This window comes from Arvicola amphibius, chromosome 11, assembly GCF_903992535.2.
Source record: "Arvicola amphibius chromosome 11, mArvAmp1.2, whole genome shotgun sequence".
In the NCBI taxonomy this organism is placed as follows: domain Eukaryota; kingdom Metazoa; phylum Chordata; class Mammalia; order Rodentia; family Cricetidae; genus Arvicola; species Arvicola amphibius.
Window position 1 is genome coordinate 103,894,786 of NC_052057.2, and position 17,541 is coordinate 103,912,326.

General features: G+C 42.1%; 1 protein-coding gene across 3 annotated transcripts in view; it reads right to left on the reverse strand.

Moving 5' to 3' along the window:
• Nucleotides 1-276: 276 nt before the first annotated feature.
• Abca1 (ATP binding cassette subfamily A member 1) overlaps nt 277-17,541 on the reverse strand; it is a 117,516-nt gene continuing 100,251 nt past the window's right edge. For all 3 annotated transcript variants that reach the window (XM_038347246.2, XM_038347245.2, XM_038347249.2), the window contains 13 exons: nt 14,691-14,806; nt 14,439-14,583; nt 12,655-12,778; nt 11,114-11,243; nt 10,752-10,872; nt 9,973-10,035; nt 9,139-9,245; nt 7,250-7,391; nt 6,789-6,923; nt 5,818-5,921; nt 5,207-5,299; nt 4,343-4,586; nt 277-3,550 (listed from right to left, as the gene is read on the reverse strand). In XM_038347246.2, the coding sequence (XP_038203174.1) occupies nt 3,410-3,550; nt 4,343-4,586; nt 5,207-5,299; nt 5,818-5,921; nt 6,789-6,923; nt 7,250-7,391; nt 9,139-9,245; nt 9,973-10,035; nt 10,752-10,872; nt 11,114-11,243; nt 12,655-12,778; nt 14,439-14,583; nt 14,691-14,806 (1,665 nt within the window). In that variant the 3' untranslated portion in view covers nt 277-3,409. The remainder of the gene's footprint in view (nt 3,551-4,342; nt 4,587-5,206; nt 5,300-5,817; nt 5,922-6,788; nt 6,924-7,249; nt 7,392-9,138; nt 9,246-9,972; nt 10,036-10,751; nt 10,873-11,113; nt 11,244-12,654; nt 12,779-14,438; nt 14,584-14,690; nt 14,807-17,541) is intronic.

The following is a 17,541-nucleotide window of genomic DNA, read 5'->3' on the forward strand; positions in this document are numbered from 1 at the left end:
TGGCTACGGTGCGTTCAGCTGAAGAGTCAGTGATCATTAGTCCATCTAGAAAACCCCTCCGACATTATTTATTGCAGTTCTTCAGCCCCAGCTGGATCTGAAAACACACAACGCTCTTATTTTAAAGTAGCAGTTCGAGTTCTTTCCCCAGAGCCTTTGAACTTTTCCTAAACCTGACACTACTGGTTAGAAGCGCTTCCCCTCTCGGCCGGCCTTACCACTCTGACAGCAGATGGCGCTGTGGACGCACCAGAGTAAATCTGTGTAGACCAGCGGGACAGTCACAGCTTTATTTCGTGACTCAGAACATAGAAACAGGCTTTTTAAACACTTCATATAAAGTTATTGACAATACAAATTTTTTTTTCAGTTTTTCTTTCTTTTAATGAAAATGATTTAACTTAGAAATCTGCTCTGAAACTTTTGTCTAGTTTTGCAATTCTCCGATATTCCAGTGCAAAAATAGATCCATTACAGACAGCATAAAGTGCTTGGAATAAGGGCCAATGATGAAGAAAAAGCACAAAAACAGCTTCATCCTAGGGTCCAAGGGGAAAAAAGAACATACCGAATCCATATGGAAATATAAATGTTCTATAAAAAGGGATGTAGCGGTTTCGAATGAGAACAGTATTACTGTGATATTACACTCTTACCAGTAAATAGTAACAAGAGTACAAATTAGTATTTCAGTATCAAAGTGATTCTCATTACACAACACATGGCTCTTTGGAACAATTTTACCTGATATATACAACCATGAGAAGACAACAGACAACCCCTTAAGGTTCATGACTTCTATACAGAGAGCGGAAGATGTTTAACATGTAGTAGGCATGAGGCGTATGCTTTCCCTACAGACATGGAAATACAGTAGCTTGAGGTTTGTTTGTTTCATAATGAAGTGTGCTGGGTATGTATAGAGAGAGGACTCACTTTCCTTTGTCTTTCTCATGTTCACAGTTAGTAAGTTTCCCAGGATTAAAAAATAATAATAAAAGTTAAATCAGAAGTGTTTCCACTTGAGAATTTCTAAACTCACATAGTACATCTCATCTCCACAGGGAATAGAAGGACAATTTATTGGAAGATAGGATTGATTTTTAAAATCTCTAAAATAATTACATATACAAGGAAAAATGAAAGATTGCTGTTTGGATAGTATAAAAGGTAGCAATACTAGAGACTGTTTCTAGCTTTAGAATAAGATTTTAAATCTACATTGAATTAAATCTTTTCAAAATAGTTCACAGTGCTTTAGGGTTTTTGTTGTTTTTTGTTTGTTTGTTTGTGTTTAATATGGCCTCAAAATCAGCATAATTAAAACAATGATTTGCTCAGGACTGTAGTGTAATTAAAAGTTAGAATATGATAATAGTGTACTAAGAAAGCCAACAAAAGGTTGATTTTGAAAAATAAAGATTACTTTTCTTTGAATTTTGTATCTCTAACTGAAAAATACAGTGGTATGCCAATAATTATTGGGAAAACAGTTTCATCCTTTTCAAGCAGTGAGTTATATAACAATATTCTATAAACTTATCAATTTAAAATAGATCTGAAATCTTATACTTCCAAATTTATTGTTTAAATTTTAGAGTAAGTTGAAGAAACTAGCAGTGAAAGCTCATTTGAACTTTGCCATACAGGAATTCACTCAGACTTTTGTTTTGTGTGAAGACAGATGACATTGAGCATTAATGAAATAAATTTTTACATTGCTTGCAAATGGAAAAATTAATTCTGGGTTAGAGAAGTCTGAAAAATACTCCATGTGGAATAGTTTGTCGATTTTTTTTATGATTGGTTAGTCTGAAGAGATGAACCATTTGAGACCGTCAGAGGTTTTTAAGTGGGTATCTAATAAATATCCTGCAAAGCCAATTATTTTAAAGGTCTCAAAGGTCACAGGCATGAGTTGTATCCAAGAAATTTCAAGCTAGCTGTTTTCTCCTTAAGAGTTCATTGTTAACTGACCCTTCTCTTGGCTTTTGTATTGATGCTATCAAGGGGGGGGGGGGACCTATTCTTTCAGTGGATTCAACAAAACTATATTTGTAAATCTCTCAACTAAATATATGGCATAGAAAATCTGCTACCCCTCCCCTCACTTTTATCCACGTATCTACACGGTGACTACATTCCAAAAGTACTCAATCAACAAACCAAAGTGAGCAGTATTCTCCAGGATCTTAAAATGTGGCATGAGATGTTGACTACAACGTTGCTTTCTGGCTACCAGGCACTAGTTAGACATTCCAACTACAAATTTACCAAGGAAAATAAGGCATGAGACAGAGTGGCCAACATTCTTCTTTGCCACTGATGTCTAGATATATGGTTCAGGGTTCCAGAAGCCATTGGTAAAACTTAAAATTCCAAATAATATTAATAGTGCAAAGAGTTTTATCAAAATTCCACCTTTTAATTTTCGAGGTTAAACAGTTAGAAATAATACTAGCAATAATACTACATTTGTGTCAAATAACAAAGGGCCTTGAGATGCAGTGTACCGTGTTGTGTTAGCAGACAGTCAGGACAAACAGACCCAGATCTCCCACGTGTAAATGCACCAGCTCTTTCACGCTGCACCCTACACTCAGCGGCTTGCAGCCCCAGAAGTTGGCTGCTGGTCTTTGCTTCTTACAAGGATCTAATGTGTGTTGAAACAGTCTCAGAGAGATGACCTGCTGACCCATGACTCCAAGCACAGGCAACACTGAACAACAGAACTGGGTCTCCTGTGGTTAGAGAGATCCACATTTTGCACGTGGCAGCCACAACAGCAGCTCATCAAAGAAAGAACCAAAGCAGGGCGTAAGTCACATGGCACCATTTTGTCACCTGATATTTAATGATGTCGACAGACAGCAGAGTGGCTTTCATGAAAGTGTGTGTGACACACCTCAGAGCTTCAGGCTTTCTGAGCATCTTGGCACTAGTAATTCTGGCACACTCATTGCCAGCAATGGATGTGTCACCAGGAAACCAGTTTTGTGGTTCGGCATGGCTTAATGGTGCCTTTGACTTGATTATCACTGGCCACGACTATCTGATGGATTGTGGTTGCCATCCCAGTGAGAATACACAGGAACAGAAAGTATGAATCCAAACCCACAGTCTGCTTGGTTCCATACCAGAGTTTCACATCTGTATAAGGTAATGAACTAACTTCAAGTCATTTTCCCTAGAGAGCCATACAAGACATAGGCTACAAAGGCACTGCCCCTGTAATGGAATTGTGAGTTCTCATTGCATTGAACTGCATTGCATTGAATAGTGTCAGTACAGTATCCAGTTTGTTTTTTTCCACAGAAATGCACGACTGTTTCTTCCGGAACACTTGACACCGTGCAAAGGGAGATCGAGCTCTCCCTTCTGGTTCATTCACCTGTGTGAACAGGACTCTTCACACATAACTTTCTTTCACTTTCTCATCTTGTAAAAAAGACGTGAGGACAGCCACGTCCACAACTGTCTGGTTTTTGTGTAATGACAGGTCCTTTAAGTGGTCATCATCACTTTGGTCCTTGGCAAAGTTCACAAATACCTATCAAAAGGAAGGTGGACATTCATAAGTACCTCTTGACGTGTTCTTTTGTTACTGAAGTTTCATTTTTTTTTTTTATTTATATGGTTGCATTTTTCCTTATGTTGAAAGTTGAAATTGGGTCAGGTAGAACACAGAATGGAGTAAGTAAATGAACTAGAAAATCCTGTGTGAAGGGGAAAATACTTGAAAAACATCAAGAGCAATACTACGCCGGGCAGTGGTGGTGCACACCTTTAATCCCAGCACTCGGGAGGCAGAGGCAAGTGGATCTCTGTGAGATCGAGACCAGCCTGGTCTACAAGAGCTAGTTCCAGGACAGGCTTCAAGACTACAAAAAATCCCTGTCTTAAAAAAACAAAAAAACAGGAAAAAAAAAGCTCTTCTACATCAACCCCATATCACCAACTGCTCAATCATCCCCTCATCGACCATCACTGTGGCATACTTAGGCTTGATTAAAATGAAAAGAAAAAAACACTTCCTGGATACCTATTAACTGCCAATTTTGGTATATTTTGTTCGTTAGAAAGAAGAAAGTACCTGGCAAAATGCCTGGCTCATGGTTGATGGGCCATAAATGATCGTTATTATGACTACTGATACAACAGTCCCAATAACTACATGTGTAGGAAGCATCATCCTTCTGCATGCGCTCTTAGAGAACAGGAAGTAATAAGAGACGAGGAATCAAAGCACAGACAGACAGACTGAACTTTCGGGCTCACAGTGGGGAGGAAGGACCAGGCATCCTAACCCTGCAGCTAAGAGTACTCTGGACTGAAAGCTTACTTGGTCAAGTGTTGTCTGAGAGACAGAATAGTCTTCTATGTGGAGTCGCTTTTTGCTCTGGGAGAGGATGCTGAATATCCTGGCCAGAGACGACAAGGAGGAGGGAAGCTGGTACTGTAGCATGTTTCGGTGTTTCTCTTTTAGGACACTCCCTGGAAAGGCAAGTCCAAAGAACTCCTGGACAGGCTTGAGGTCAGGGTTGGAGCCTGCTATTCGTACAACTATCGTGTAACCGTCTCCAAACCTGGGGGCAGGAGAAAGACATCCAAATGGAGCATTCCCAGAAAACTTCTCAAGAGGATACTTAACCCTGAAACCCCAACATGTGCTGAGAAAAAGGGAGATCTCCAGAAGCCCTACAGAGAAGTTTCCGAGAAAAGGAACCCATTTTATCTACCATATGTGGTGCCACGCCCAGAGCCTTGAATACAGGATTCCATTAAATCCCCAGTGTGGACCCATGAAATCAAACACACAGACAAACAGAAGCCCAACGAATTTAATCACTTTGCCCATGTCCCAAAGTTAACTTCTGAGTTACGGCAGGACAAGGATGTGAACCCATTTCTGTTAATGCCACATTGTGTCCTCATAATCATAACACCACAGACAAACTATTTATATAACAAGATTCAGAAAAGTCCTGGGAAACCACCTCTCAGAGAGGTTAAGAAACTTGCCTACAAATCATAACCAGTGCATGGCAGAGTCAGAATTAGACTACTGCCCACTTATACTTCAAAGCCCGGGGGCTTTTTACTATGCTCGTTCTGTTTCTATTTTAAGCTACCAGATATATACACTCAGCAAAGAATAAACACCGACCACTTTACTACATGCTATCCCAAAGAAATGATCTGTTACCTGTTCTTCAGATGCTGGACACTGCCAAGGCACCTGAACCTCCCGTTGACCATAATGGCCATCCTTGTGCACAGAGCTTCACATTCTTCCATACTGTGGGAAACAGAAAGAGGGTTTCCTTTCAGGGAGATGCTCCTATAAGCATCGGAGCATCACCACGGCACCTGGTGCTTTAGAGAAATACATCCCCGTTATCTTAGGGCCTCTCTGGCCAAGATACAGAAATGATATTCTTCCCTGTCATAGGCCTTACAATTGTGAAAAGGTAGAAATAACCCAAATATTTGCACGAAGAGAAGCTACATAAATAAGCAGATCTTCCTAAAATACAATCCAGCTCTAAGAAATGACGGCACACCTAAATTTTATGACTTGAAATAATGTTCCCAACGCACACATTATAATGACGTTTTTGTTTATAAAATACTTGTGTATAGCTTTGCATAAGAATTCTCTGGAACATATAGAGGCAAATGATAATAACAATCCTGAAGTGGAATAATTCCAGGTGATAACTTTCAGTCCTTGCCTTTATTTTCTGGTTTTTTTTTAATGACCAAATAGAAGCCAAATAATAGACCACTTAGAAGCCAAGACTCTGCAGTACTGACCTATGAGATGTAAGAACTACAGATCTCCCCTCCTTGACAATGCTTAAGGCACAATTCCACAAGAATCTCCGAGCTTTGGGGTCCATGCCTGTGGTTGGTTCATCCTATAATTAGAATAAAACAAGTTTAATTATTTGCTGGGAAAAAAATATCAAAGAATTTTTTTTAATGCTAAAGATCATGCTTGGTATGGTGAGACACACCCTTAATCCCAGCACTGAGTTGGCAAAGGCATGTGGATCTCTGTGAGTTCAAGGCCAGCCTAGTCTATAAAATGAATAACGAGTTCCAGGACAGCCAGGGCTACACAATGATACCCTGTCTCAAAACAAAACGGAAAAAAGAAACCTTTTTGTCTAAAACTTTTTGAAGTTAGTAAAGTTTAGGTAAAACTGATGCTCAATATTTTTTCCTAGGTCACCCCTTGTTCTAAGACACTTGCTAATCTAGAAATTTCATCTTCACATGGTCAAGGTAACATTAAAGCCTCAGCTCAGGGCTTCTTCCCATACCTTCAGGGTTTTCTACAAAATGAGGGTCCAAGGCCACTGCCCAGTCTGATCTGGTTTTTATTTATCTGTCTGTGAGGAACTATGGTCCAGTGGCTACTGTGGTCACCCTGAAGCAGTACTCTCACTCCTACCTCTGGAGGATGAACACAGTCACAAGTCATGAAGAATGTTCCCAAGAAAATAATACGCTCTGCTTCAGCCATACTTAATAGGGACCATCCAAGGCAAGGAAACAAGGTGCCTGGAGCATGTCTATTTGGGAGCCAGGGAAGATCCGGCAGAGTGTGCTCTGTGGGAGAAGCTTCCCTCTGCTTCTCCAAGCCTGTCCTACAGAAAACGGCAGATTGACTTGCCGTCACCATACCAAGCATGCGATGACCAGCCTGTATGTGACTTCAGATAAGCCACGCTCATTCACCACAGAAGAACAGCCGCCACCTTCCACACACACTCACTCACCAGAAAGACCACAGGAGGCCCCCCAATCAAAGCCATGGCTGTGGAGAGCTTCCGTTTGTTGCCTCCACTGTAGTTGCTGGCGTATTTCTCTCCATACTTCACAAGGCCCAGTTTGCGAATCGCCCATTCACCAACCTAGAGAGATAACGGACACTTTGATTTCTGTTGGGTACTGTCAGCCATGCTTTTCTTACAGTCACGTAGGAAAGTTCTCTGCTTAGGCAGGACTCGAGTCTCAGGTACCTCTGAGGACCCAAAGGAGGGAGAAGAGGTTCATGTGGTGGGACCTGCACTCGCTCCCTGCACCCTACCCTGTGTATGCCTACCCTCCCCCGCCCCCCACCAGGAGAGAGACTAAAGCATGAGCAAGGGCGTGGTCTCGGGTTGCCGTCACGTGTGAAGAAGCTGTGAGACACAAGGTGCCAAAAGAGACAGGTCCGGCTTTCTGGCTCCCACAATACCTTGCCAACTTCTTTTTCTGGGACTCCCCTCAAGAGGGCAAAGAACTCCACGTGCTCTCTCCCAGTCAGCAGCTCTGTGATGGCATCAAACTGAGGGCAGTAGCCCATGTTCTGATGTACTTCATGGATGTTGGATAAGATGCTGGAAAGGAAGACAGAACCAGTCAGGTTTTAAGTCCTTGGAGATTCCCCAATGAGACAATGTGGCCTGGCATTCCTAAAAGAAGTGTGCTTGTACAAAACCTAGACCGGCCTCTGAAGTTTGGGAGAAGAGCCTTACTGACCCCAGGATGCCAACTCTTCTGAGAAGTAAAGGTCCTGTCTCTACCCTGAATAGGTCTTGTTGACTCATGAGTACTTCAACTTTCAGGCTTGGTCTGCTTTCAAAACAAGTCTATGTTGTGGAATGATCTTTTTGTACACTTTCAAGATTTGTCACTCGGACTGGTTTAATAAAAAGCTGGATGGCCAAGAGCTAGGTAGGGCAGAGAGGATGCTGGGAAGAAGGGCAGAGACAGAGTCACCAGCCAGATGGAGAGGAAGCAGCATGGGCAGTACAGAGTAAAAGGGATAAAGCCATGAGATAAAAAGTAGATTGATAAAAATAAGTTAATTATGTTTTAAGAGCTAGTTAATAGCAAGCATAAGCTATTGGCCGAGTTTTCATAATTTAATAGTAGGTCTCTGTGTGTTGATTTGGGACCTGACAGGACAGACAGAAAAATCTGCCTACAAGTCTATGCAACTGTAGTACAGTCTTTGCCAACAACCCCGGTCACATCTATCCTATTTGGAACTTTAGCATTAAGACTCCATCCCACGCTTGACTCTGTGATCTGGCCGTATGTACCAAGTGCCCTTAAAAGACTAAACTCTAGTCTTTGTCACGACCATGGGGTACCACGCAAGGCCCAGAGATGCTGGGTATGAGCTCTCCACCTTCTGCTCCTCAATCATTGATTCAGCCATAACATTCATGTTCCAAACATTCTGGTTCCACTAAATACACAGTGTGGACTGCCATTTGCTTCTCTATTTGCTTATTATAGACCCTCTAGCACATGGTAACAGGAAAAAAATACACAGACAGATAATTTACTTATACCTGCAGGGATGACCTCTAGGTTCTATAAAGCCAGTCAAGCTAACAGCTGCTGCTATTATCTAAAAATTTGGGCCTTCCATATCCCAGTCTGATGGTTGCCTTTCAGCCACTTCCAGATAGCCGCGAACTTGACACATAGGCACAGTCCTTTCTGCTTATTTAGTACTGTTGGGTCAGCCTTCTCAAGACTTCTAACCCAGGTACCCCATGGTCACTGTGCCTGGCTCTCACAGCTATATTGCCCAAACCAGTTGCATAATCAGTAGCTTAGCTAAACCTAAGAATATGCCAGCTATTGTCATGTCTGCAAGTTCCAGGAACCTGGAGCTAGAGCAAGACTGGGGAGTCATCACTATTCCCAGAATCTCTATTCTTTTAAGGCTCCTTTAGATTGCTAATAAAAAAAAAAAATCAGCAAGAGATGGGAGGAGATCGCTAAGTTTATTACGTTCCTGACTCTACAATAATACTGACAATAAGACTCAGTTACGATTGCATAATTCCATAAATTTACTAAAAAAAAAGCACAGATCTGTTCTCTCAAAACAAGTAAATTATATGTCTGTAAATTATACCAACATGAAGTGTTAGGGAAGAGTAAAACTGAGGAGATATAAAAACAGTGCTTATCTCTAGGTGGTGAGTTAGAGGTGATTCTGAGCTTCTGACCTAAGAAATTTGAATGTTTTTATGAACTAGAATACTGGGATAGTCAGAATCTAACAGTATATTTCTTAAAGCTGAGAGGGGACTCTGCACAGCGAATACAGGCTTCTCTTCTCACCTGTTTTTGTTAAGCAGAGCGTCCCCTCTGGTCACAGTGGTATCTCCAGTCAGCATCTTGAACGTTGATGACTTCCCAGCACCGTTAACACCCAGGAGTCCAAAGCACTGAAAAGCAAAATGAGGTGAGCCACTTGAGGTACCTCTAAATCTCAGCCTGAATGGCCCAATAAAACAGCATCCTAGGCTTGGATCTGATTTGCTATTGATCCCAAAGCATCTTTCTTAAGAACCAATGAGAAGTTCAATATTCAGATATCAGTGTATGTGTGTGCATGCATGCGTGTGTGTGTGCGTGCATGTGTGTGTGTGTGCGCACGCGTGCATGTGTGTGCATGTGCGTGTGTATTCGGAGAGAGAACGAGGGTGGAGGAGAGAACATGTTTATGTATGCACCATGTTAAATGTGGGTACATTTACAATAACTGAGTCATTACGTTGAGACCAAGGTCAATCCGTGAAGAACAGTAGAGAAAGCCACTGGTCACAACTCACCACCTAACAACTACCCTAAAAACATAAAAAAAAAAAAAAAACCCTCAAAAATTACGAAAGGTGAAAACTCTATTTTTTTTTTTACCCTGTTTGAACTTTACTCTCTCAATGGATCCCCTAAAGCACGCTGTGCATGCTTTTTTATACGGCCTGGGAGTGTCCAAAAATTGTCCTATTTTGACTCAAGAGGTTCTCATTCTGTCCATGACTATTTCTCACAGACAAAAATAAAGAAACCTTTAAAAGTCATTTTATATAGTCACAGACTGCTGTTGTTTGATTTGGTAGATACAGTCTGAATTAATAGAGACAGAGCACAATACAGACACAGCGCATTTACCTCGCCAGGAGGAATGCCAACGCAAATCCTGTCAACGGCTGGCTTCCGCTTCCGTCTATAGATCTGCAAGCAACACAACACATAAATCCATGGACCTCAGTGACTCAGGATTCTCTTCTACAACTGTGGGCAAGGGGACTCTAGACCACACCCATAACCAAACACAGCTCATCAAATGGCTATGCCACACAGTGCATGTGCCGAGAGCCTTACTCTGCCTCTGTGACAGTAGCTTTTAACTGACTCTGAAACTCAAAATAGGATTTCTTTTTATTTCTATCATGAGTCTCTAAAAATAAAACAGTGATACATTTTCAAATTAAATTATATAAGGTAGAAATCTATGATAAAATGTCTCAAATACAGTAAAGCCAAATTTAAGGGTTATGGAATTTTGAAAGAGATGAATACACCTTGTTTTTCTGAGCAATGGAGGTAGAGTTGCTTTTTGAGCTATGAAACTCAAAATCAACCATTTATTCTCTGCACCTTGGCTAGACACACAATGTTAGTATGTTTTTATAACTACCATAAACGTAAATATGCAAAATAAATAAATCCGAGAGTGGGTATTGCATTATAGAAGTATTCTCAGTAGGATTTTTTTTTTAATTAAGAACTCCCCATGGTGTATTTTAAATAGAATTGACGAAGCTTGGTGTAGATCCACATTTGGGGAAGCTTATTTTTTAAATTAAGCACGTCAGCAAACTGCTAGTCAGCAGATGAAATGGGGAAACCTGAAAACAGGCTGTCTGAGTTCACACTCGTGACCTCACCTTGGTCAGCTCCTTGATTTCCAGGATGTCATTCTGTCCTCCGCCATCCAGAATCCTCTGTCTCTCCCGTCTCACATCCTCGTCCTCATCATTCAAAGGAGGAAGCTTCGCCTTTACAGGTCTTAGGAGAAACATTTTTAAGAAAAAAAAAAAATCAAACTTTTCAGCTGCTTTCCAAGGTAAAATTCATGTCTCTAAAAGCAACATTATCAAGCCCACTGATCACCATTACGTCTAAGGGGCTGGGAGCTGAGGATGCTCACAATAGGAGGAGAATCCACTTACCTGTGTGAGCACAGCTCAGTGTAGTCACCCTTGCCCCTCCCATCCAGTTACTCCAAGAATTCTGAGAAAAAGCTCACCTGGGCCTGATGAAGAACCTGTACTGGATCAGGACAGTAATGAGGAAGAAAACCACCCCTTCCACGGCCATGGCAAAAAGGTTTCGTCCTACCAAGTCCCAAGAGAGTGGAGACACAAAGCGATTCTCCCCTGTGAGACACAAGGCGAACATCTGGTCAGAGGGGAGATATGGGAATCACGCATGGCCCTTCTTCCTGTTTCTGAGGCAGAGTCCCTTTGAGTGTTCCGAGGATAGTGATCTGCACAGAGGGTGTGCTTGAGCTGTGGGGAGCTTTCGTTGTTTGTTTTTCATTTAACTTAGTAAACTGTATGCTTAACCTGAGAGGCTAGTTTAGTGTAAACGGCTTTTTAAACTCTTGAAATATTAAAGGACTACCTTTTCTATTTAAAAAAAAAAAAAAGGAGGAAAAAAAGAAAAGAAAGGGAGGAAAGGGACGGAGGAAGAGAGAGAGAGAGAGAGAGAGAGAGAGAGAGACAGACAGACAGACAGACAGAGAGAGAGAGAGAGAGAGAGAGAGAGAGAGTCCTTCCTCGGTGGTTCTGGGGTCAAATTCAAGTAATTTTCTAGAAACATCAATGGCCACCACCCACCACCCATGCGCCCATGACAAGAATGGCTACTTTTGAGATTTCATTTGGAGAACTACAGAACAAGATGGCGTCAGTCAGAATCTCAGAGCCTATTTGCATTAGATCTGTAATTCCAGTAGAATTGCTAAGATTTTCTTTTTAATGAGTCATGACCCTCCTCCCCTCAAAAAAACCCAATCATGTCTAATAAGGTCAATAATCCTGACCAATTCTTAAAGTCAGATTTTTTTTTTAGTTCTAAGTTTTAAATGTAACAAATGTTAGAAAACGCATTCAAAAGATGCCCTCTTCTGCAGCATTTAATGTAACCTAGGGACTTGTTAGCAGGTTTAAGAAAAATATCCCTAAATTCTCCATATGCCTTGTATCACCAAAATGAAAAGGTCCCTCTTCTAAGTTTATTAAGTAGCATGTCCCATCTAACCAAATTAACCTGCAAATGAATAATAATCACAGAACAGCAGCAGACATTTCAACAATTATAAAACCAGAAAAGAACTTCAATAAATATCTCTTTACAAATATGTGAAACACAATATATGAGCATACCTACAGGCCTCTGGTTTTAGTAGAATCAAAGTGTATGTATTCCTTTTTGAATCCCTGGCCTTATCTAATTGGTGCAGCTATGGACTGCTTTTCCCGGGGATTTGACAAACTCATTTGTGGCATCAGGGTATTATGTTTCAACAAATACCACCAATATTTTCCTGCTTCCAAAGTTGGTTGTTTGTTCATTTATGTCAATGTTATCAGAAGCACAGATAAATGGCTGTATGGCGAGACTCCTAACAGACCAGCTGTGCTGGTATCAGTCTTTGAGGGGTGTTGGGGGACAGACATCCAGTACCCAGTCCCACCCTCCTCCTAAGGCAGCCATAGGACTGCTGAGGCCCTTGGAAACTGCGAACTCCATGAAAGCTGGTCTTGCAGCTACTGCCTCACTCACCAAACCTCTCCAGTGCGTCAGCCATCGCCTGGTTTTTTACCATGTCAATGAGCCCTCGTCCCAGGCAAAAATGTGGGAAGATGAGGAACACAGACTTCAGGATGTCATTGATGTTATTCAGCTTCTGGAGGTGGAGAGAGAAACATACATCATTCATAGTCTAAGCCTGAGATACAGTTGTGAAGAAAAGCATCCAGTTCCCTGGACCTTTGAATTCAGATACCAAGAAGCGGCAGCAGGCATTTTCTTCGGAAAACCTGGAGTGATGCCAAGTATGTGAAAGGAAACAAACTTTTAACTTTGGGTTATTTTTAATCAGACACAAATCCACAACAAAACATTAGCTTAGCATTGTAAGAGCAAACCGTTCATATCTAGGTCAATATTTGAGTTTCAGTATTTTGGTGAAATTTCAAAAACATCTTCTCAATTACATCAGAATGTCCCATGACCCCATAAGACACGGTTGGTTGAATATCAAGCCATGGGAACTAAACATCAAGCCACCTGAGCTGGAGAAGTGGCTCAGTGGTTACAGAGGATCAGGGTTTGGTTCCCTGCACCCAGAAGAGCTCAAAACTGGCTCTAACTAGTTACAGAGGATCCAACCCTTTTGTCTGGCCTCTTCGGGCACTATACACATATGGTGTACAGACAGACATGCAGGCCAAACATCCATACACATAAAATAAAAAGAGGAAAAAAAATCCAGCAGTTGAGTAAGTTGTTATTTGCTGGATGTGTTGGGCATGGAGGATGCAAATGTTAAACATCTGTCTCACTAAGAGAAAAGGAGCTTTGAAATGATGCCATAACCAAACGTGTGTTACACTGAAGGAAGAACTGGGGGTTCTGACAATCCAGAGAAAAGAAAGCAGACACCCCCTAGGGCAAATGAGGAAAGTTTCACACTGGAGTTAAATCTTAGAGCTATGACAGACACTCCCCGGTCCTGTGATAGAAGAAGGTCATTTCAAGGCAGGAATGCAGTGGTTTAAGGGGAAACTCAGCTGAAATTACTGAGCACTGGGAGGGGATGTGGTACAATGTCTGGCTAACAAAGGCAGTACACCCACAAAAGGCACTGTGTGCTGAGCTAAGGTTTCAGAGCAAAAGCAATAGCCTTGTTTATGAGATCTGAAATTAGAAGGGTGCAGATGAATATGGAAATAAACAGCAAAGCATCTAGGATGGCATCAAGAAAGGCATCAGGGATGATGAGCAACTGCAGAGATGCCATCAAGTACATCAGGGGTGACAAGAGAAACGGGATCTAATGGGAAAGACTGTAACAGTGTCTCTAGTGTGCGCTATCTATACATAATTTAAATGGAGCCATCCTCGAGGCACTGAGAACTGGAGTTCCAAGGAACTATCAAAGCACAGATCAGAGAGATAAAAACAAGATACTGCAATGGGGATAAAATCCTTAAGGCTGAATGGCATTACCCAGAAATGATATTTAAATAGGAAAGTAAAGACAGACTGGTCAGTCTTTGCCAAAGTGACCCTGAAGGAGAAATAGTAGTAGCAGTAGTAGTAGTAGTAATAATAATAATAATACAATAAATCAAAGGAAACAGAAAAGACATGAGCAGAGAAATACAAGGCACAGCAGGACGGAAATAGAGTTATATAAACCAGAGAAGAAGCAGAAGCTGCAAAGGCAGAGTGGCCAGTGGTGTCAAGGTTACAGGTGACAAGGGGGATACAGTCAGGGTTAACCACCGTCCTCTGGCACCAGAGAGGAAGCTGGCTGGAGGAGCCCTGCCTGCGGCACTCACATTGTTGGTAAAAAGCTCCAGTACGAAAGTGGCCACACTGCCGTTGATGCCGATGAAGAGGTTCACACTGGTGAGGACCACATAGGCAGTGCTGGGGATCTTGAACACAAAGGAGGCTGGGTACATGAGAGGTGTGATCGACCACCTGGTAAGGCACAAACATAAGCATCATTGGAATCTTTTGCCTTTCCTCTAGCAGTGGGTACCCCATGCCTTTCCCACTTGGAGAATGGTCACCCAGATTTGCCTTACCCATACAGCAAAAGCAGAAGGGCTAGAACAGGCAGGTTGGTGGAGGACACATAGGACTTCTGCTGGAAGCAGATGAAGATGATAATGACCAATGTAGCAGGAACCACATAATTGCACTAGAAGAAAAAAATAAGAAAATAAAGTTGACCCCTAAGTCACATCCCAAGTCCTCAACATCACCGGACAAGAAAGGACAAATAAACATGTTGGAGAATAACTTTGAATTAATGAAGCCACATAAACTATTAATCAAAATTCTGGACAATACAGTTTGACAAGCATTTTACCCTTGGCTGGTTTTATAAACTGCATGCCCTTTCTGTCTCTCCTACAGCTAAGCCAAGGTGTCACGCTCAGTAAACTTACTGAAGGATGGATTCTCAGGCAGAGGCATTTCAATTTCACAGGAGGCAAATGAGCTTCCATTATTCTACCCAGGGAAGATTGTGTCGGTTTCATCATTAATGCTATATTATGGCCTGCCCAAGTTCAATCTCACATGTAATCTATTTGTGAGATAAGCACTCATAACATGAATGTCAAAATTGTTTCATCACACCGAGAGTAATTTTACAGTCTGTCTTGACAGTGCTTCAAGCATGAAAATGAAGAAATAAAGACTTGACCCAGGGACAATTACGAAAATTCATAGCTCTCTCTCTCTCTCTCTCTCTCTCTCTCTCTCTCTCTCTCTCTCTCTCTCTCCTCCCCCCCCCCCCTCTCTCTCTCTCTCTCTCTCTCACACACACACACACACACAGAGGGGAGGGAGGGAGGAATGGGGGGAGGGAGGGAAGGAGGGGAGGGGAGGGGAGGGAGGGAGAAGAAAGGGCATATGCACAGAGGTGAGAGTGGGTTGGCAGATAACAGAAGAAGGGCAGCTTCAGACTGTCTTAGTCTTAATGTGTTTATCAACAACTCAAACAAGAGAGGCTTGCAGCAGATTCTAGGTTGTTGGGCAGGGAGAGACAGAAAACACATGTGCACACAAGTGATACCCTGAGGACAAGGACTTGTCCTTTCATCTCTGAGTGACCCCTACCAGGCACAGCCAGGCACCTTCAGACGTATAATGAGCACTCAGGACATTTGAAAAGAATGAACTGCTGGGTCGAGACAAAAGGAAGCAAACGAATGCCTAGGAGATGCAGTCTACCAGTGTTTAAAAAAAAATGTTCAGGTTTGAAACAGTTGATACTATGCATTAGCATCGGGATGGACAAGACCCTGATTAACAGTAATTCATACTAAATAGGTTTCTGTTCATTACCAAGTTGAAATAAGTCAGTGCTGCTTCTAAGTGACGTACTTCGAGCTGCAGTAAAAAGCTTGATATAAAGATTATCTCTAGACAACGATATAAAGATTAGCTCTAGACCATGATATAAAGATTAGCTCTAGACTATGATATAAAGATTAGCTCTAGACTATAATATAAAGATTAGCTTTCCCTAGACTCGTAACCATTCAGACCATGGCCCGAACACAGGCTAATTCTGGGCTTTGCTTTTCAGAAGGAATATTAATACGTGGAGCGCAGTCATGGAAGGGCAATCAGATCAGAAGAGTGACAGGTGGCAGACACTTGGTGTAATTAGCATATGCAATCTCATCATCAGCACTCATATCTGCACAGCATCCTAGGAATCATGTGTGTTCTCATATACCATCTTGTCTGCCAGGAAGATTTGTTAAGTGAGAGTTGTCTTCACATATCTGAGGAAACATTTGTTGGGAGAAGAATTCGATCTGCCCTGGGTAGCTCAGAATTAATGAGGGCCATGGGGGACTACAGATCAAGATCATTTACCAATAACTGGAACTTCAGGGTTCTATGAAGACCTTCATATTGATCCAAACAAAACCAATATAGTATAGCCAATACAAAAATATACTGCAATGGATGGACAAGGTGCTGACATAATTTATAGAGTTTTCAGTGGCAAGTGGCTTCCCTAGGAAGGTGAAAAACATTCTGACTCTAGGTGAAAACCTTTCAGGTAAGCTGGAGGCACTGGCTTGGGTTTTAATAGAGGTCCTTCAGTTTAGTCTTGTTTCTAGAGAGTGCTGGCTCCCCTTCTGTCAACTTGACACAAGCTAGAGTCACCTCAAAGGAGGGAACCTCAATTGAGAAAACACCTCTGTAAGATCTGGCTGTAGGGCATTTTCTCAACTAGTGATTGATTGGGGGAGGGGCCAGCCCACTGCAGCAGTGACCATCCCTGGATGGGTGGTCCTGGGTTCTATAAGAAAGCAGGCTGAGCATTAAGCAGTGCCTAGCTATGGCCTCTGCATCAGCTGCTGCCTCCGGGTTCTGGTCCTGGGTGAGTTCCTGTCCTGACTTTCCTTGATGGAAGTGTAAGCCATAAACCCTTTCCTCACCAAGTTGCTTTGGTCCTAGCGTTTCATCAGCAATAGTAACCCTGACTAAGATAAAGAGTTATTTACGTATGCAATTATCTGCATGCATGTGTACAGACAGCCACAGAGACCAGAAAAGGGTGTCAAATCCCCTGGAGCCTGACGTGGTGGAAGGAAGTAAACTCGGGTTTTCTGTGAGACCAGTAAATGCTCTTTTTTGAGAGAGAGAGAGAGAGAGAGAGAGAGAGAGAGAGAGAGAGAGAGAGAGAGAGAGAGAGAGAGACAGAGGGAGGGAGGGAGGGAGGGAGGGAGAGTGAGCACCCAACGTTTTCACATAAGAAATGTGAGGTGATAGTTGGCAGTCACTGTAGTCACAGTGGTCAGATGATCACATGATGTGCAATTAGTTTATATATTTGGTGTCCAGGAAGCATTCAGCGGCCTCTCCCTTTTCCTATTTTATATAATTTTGGACTAAATGGGACACTCC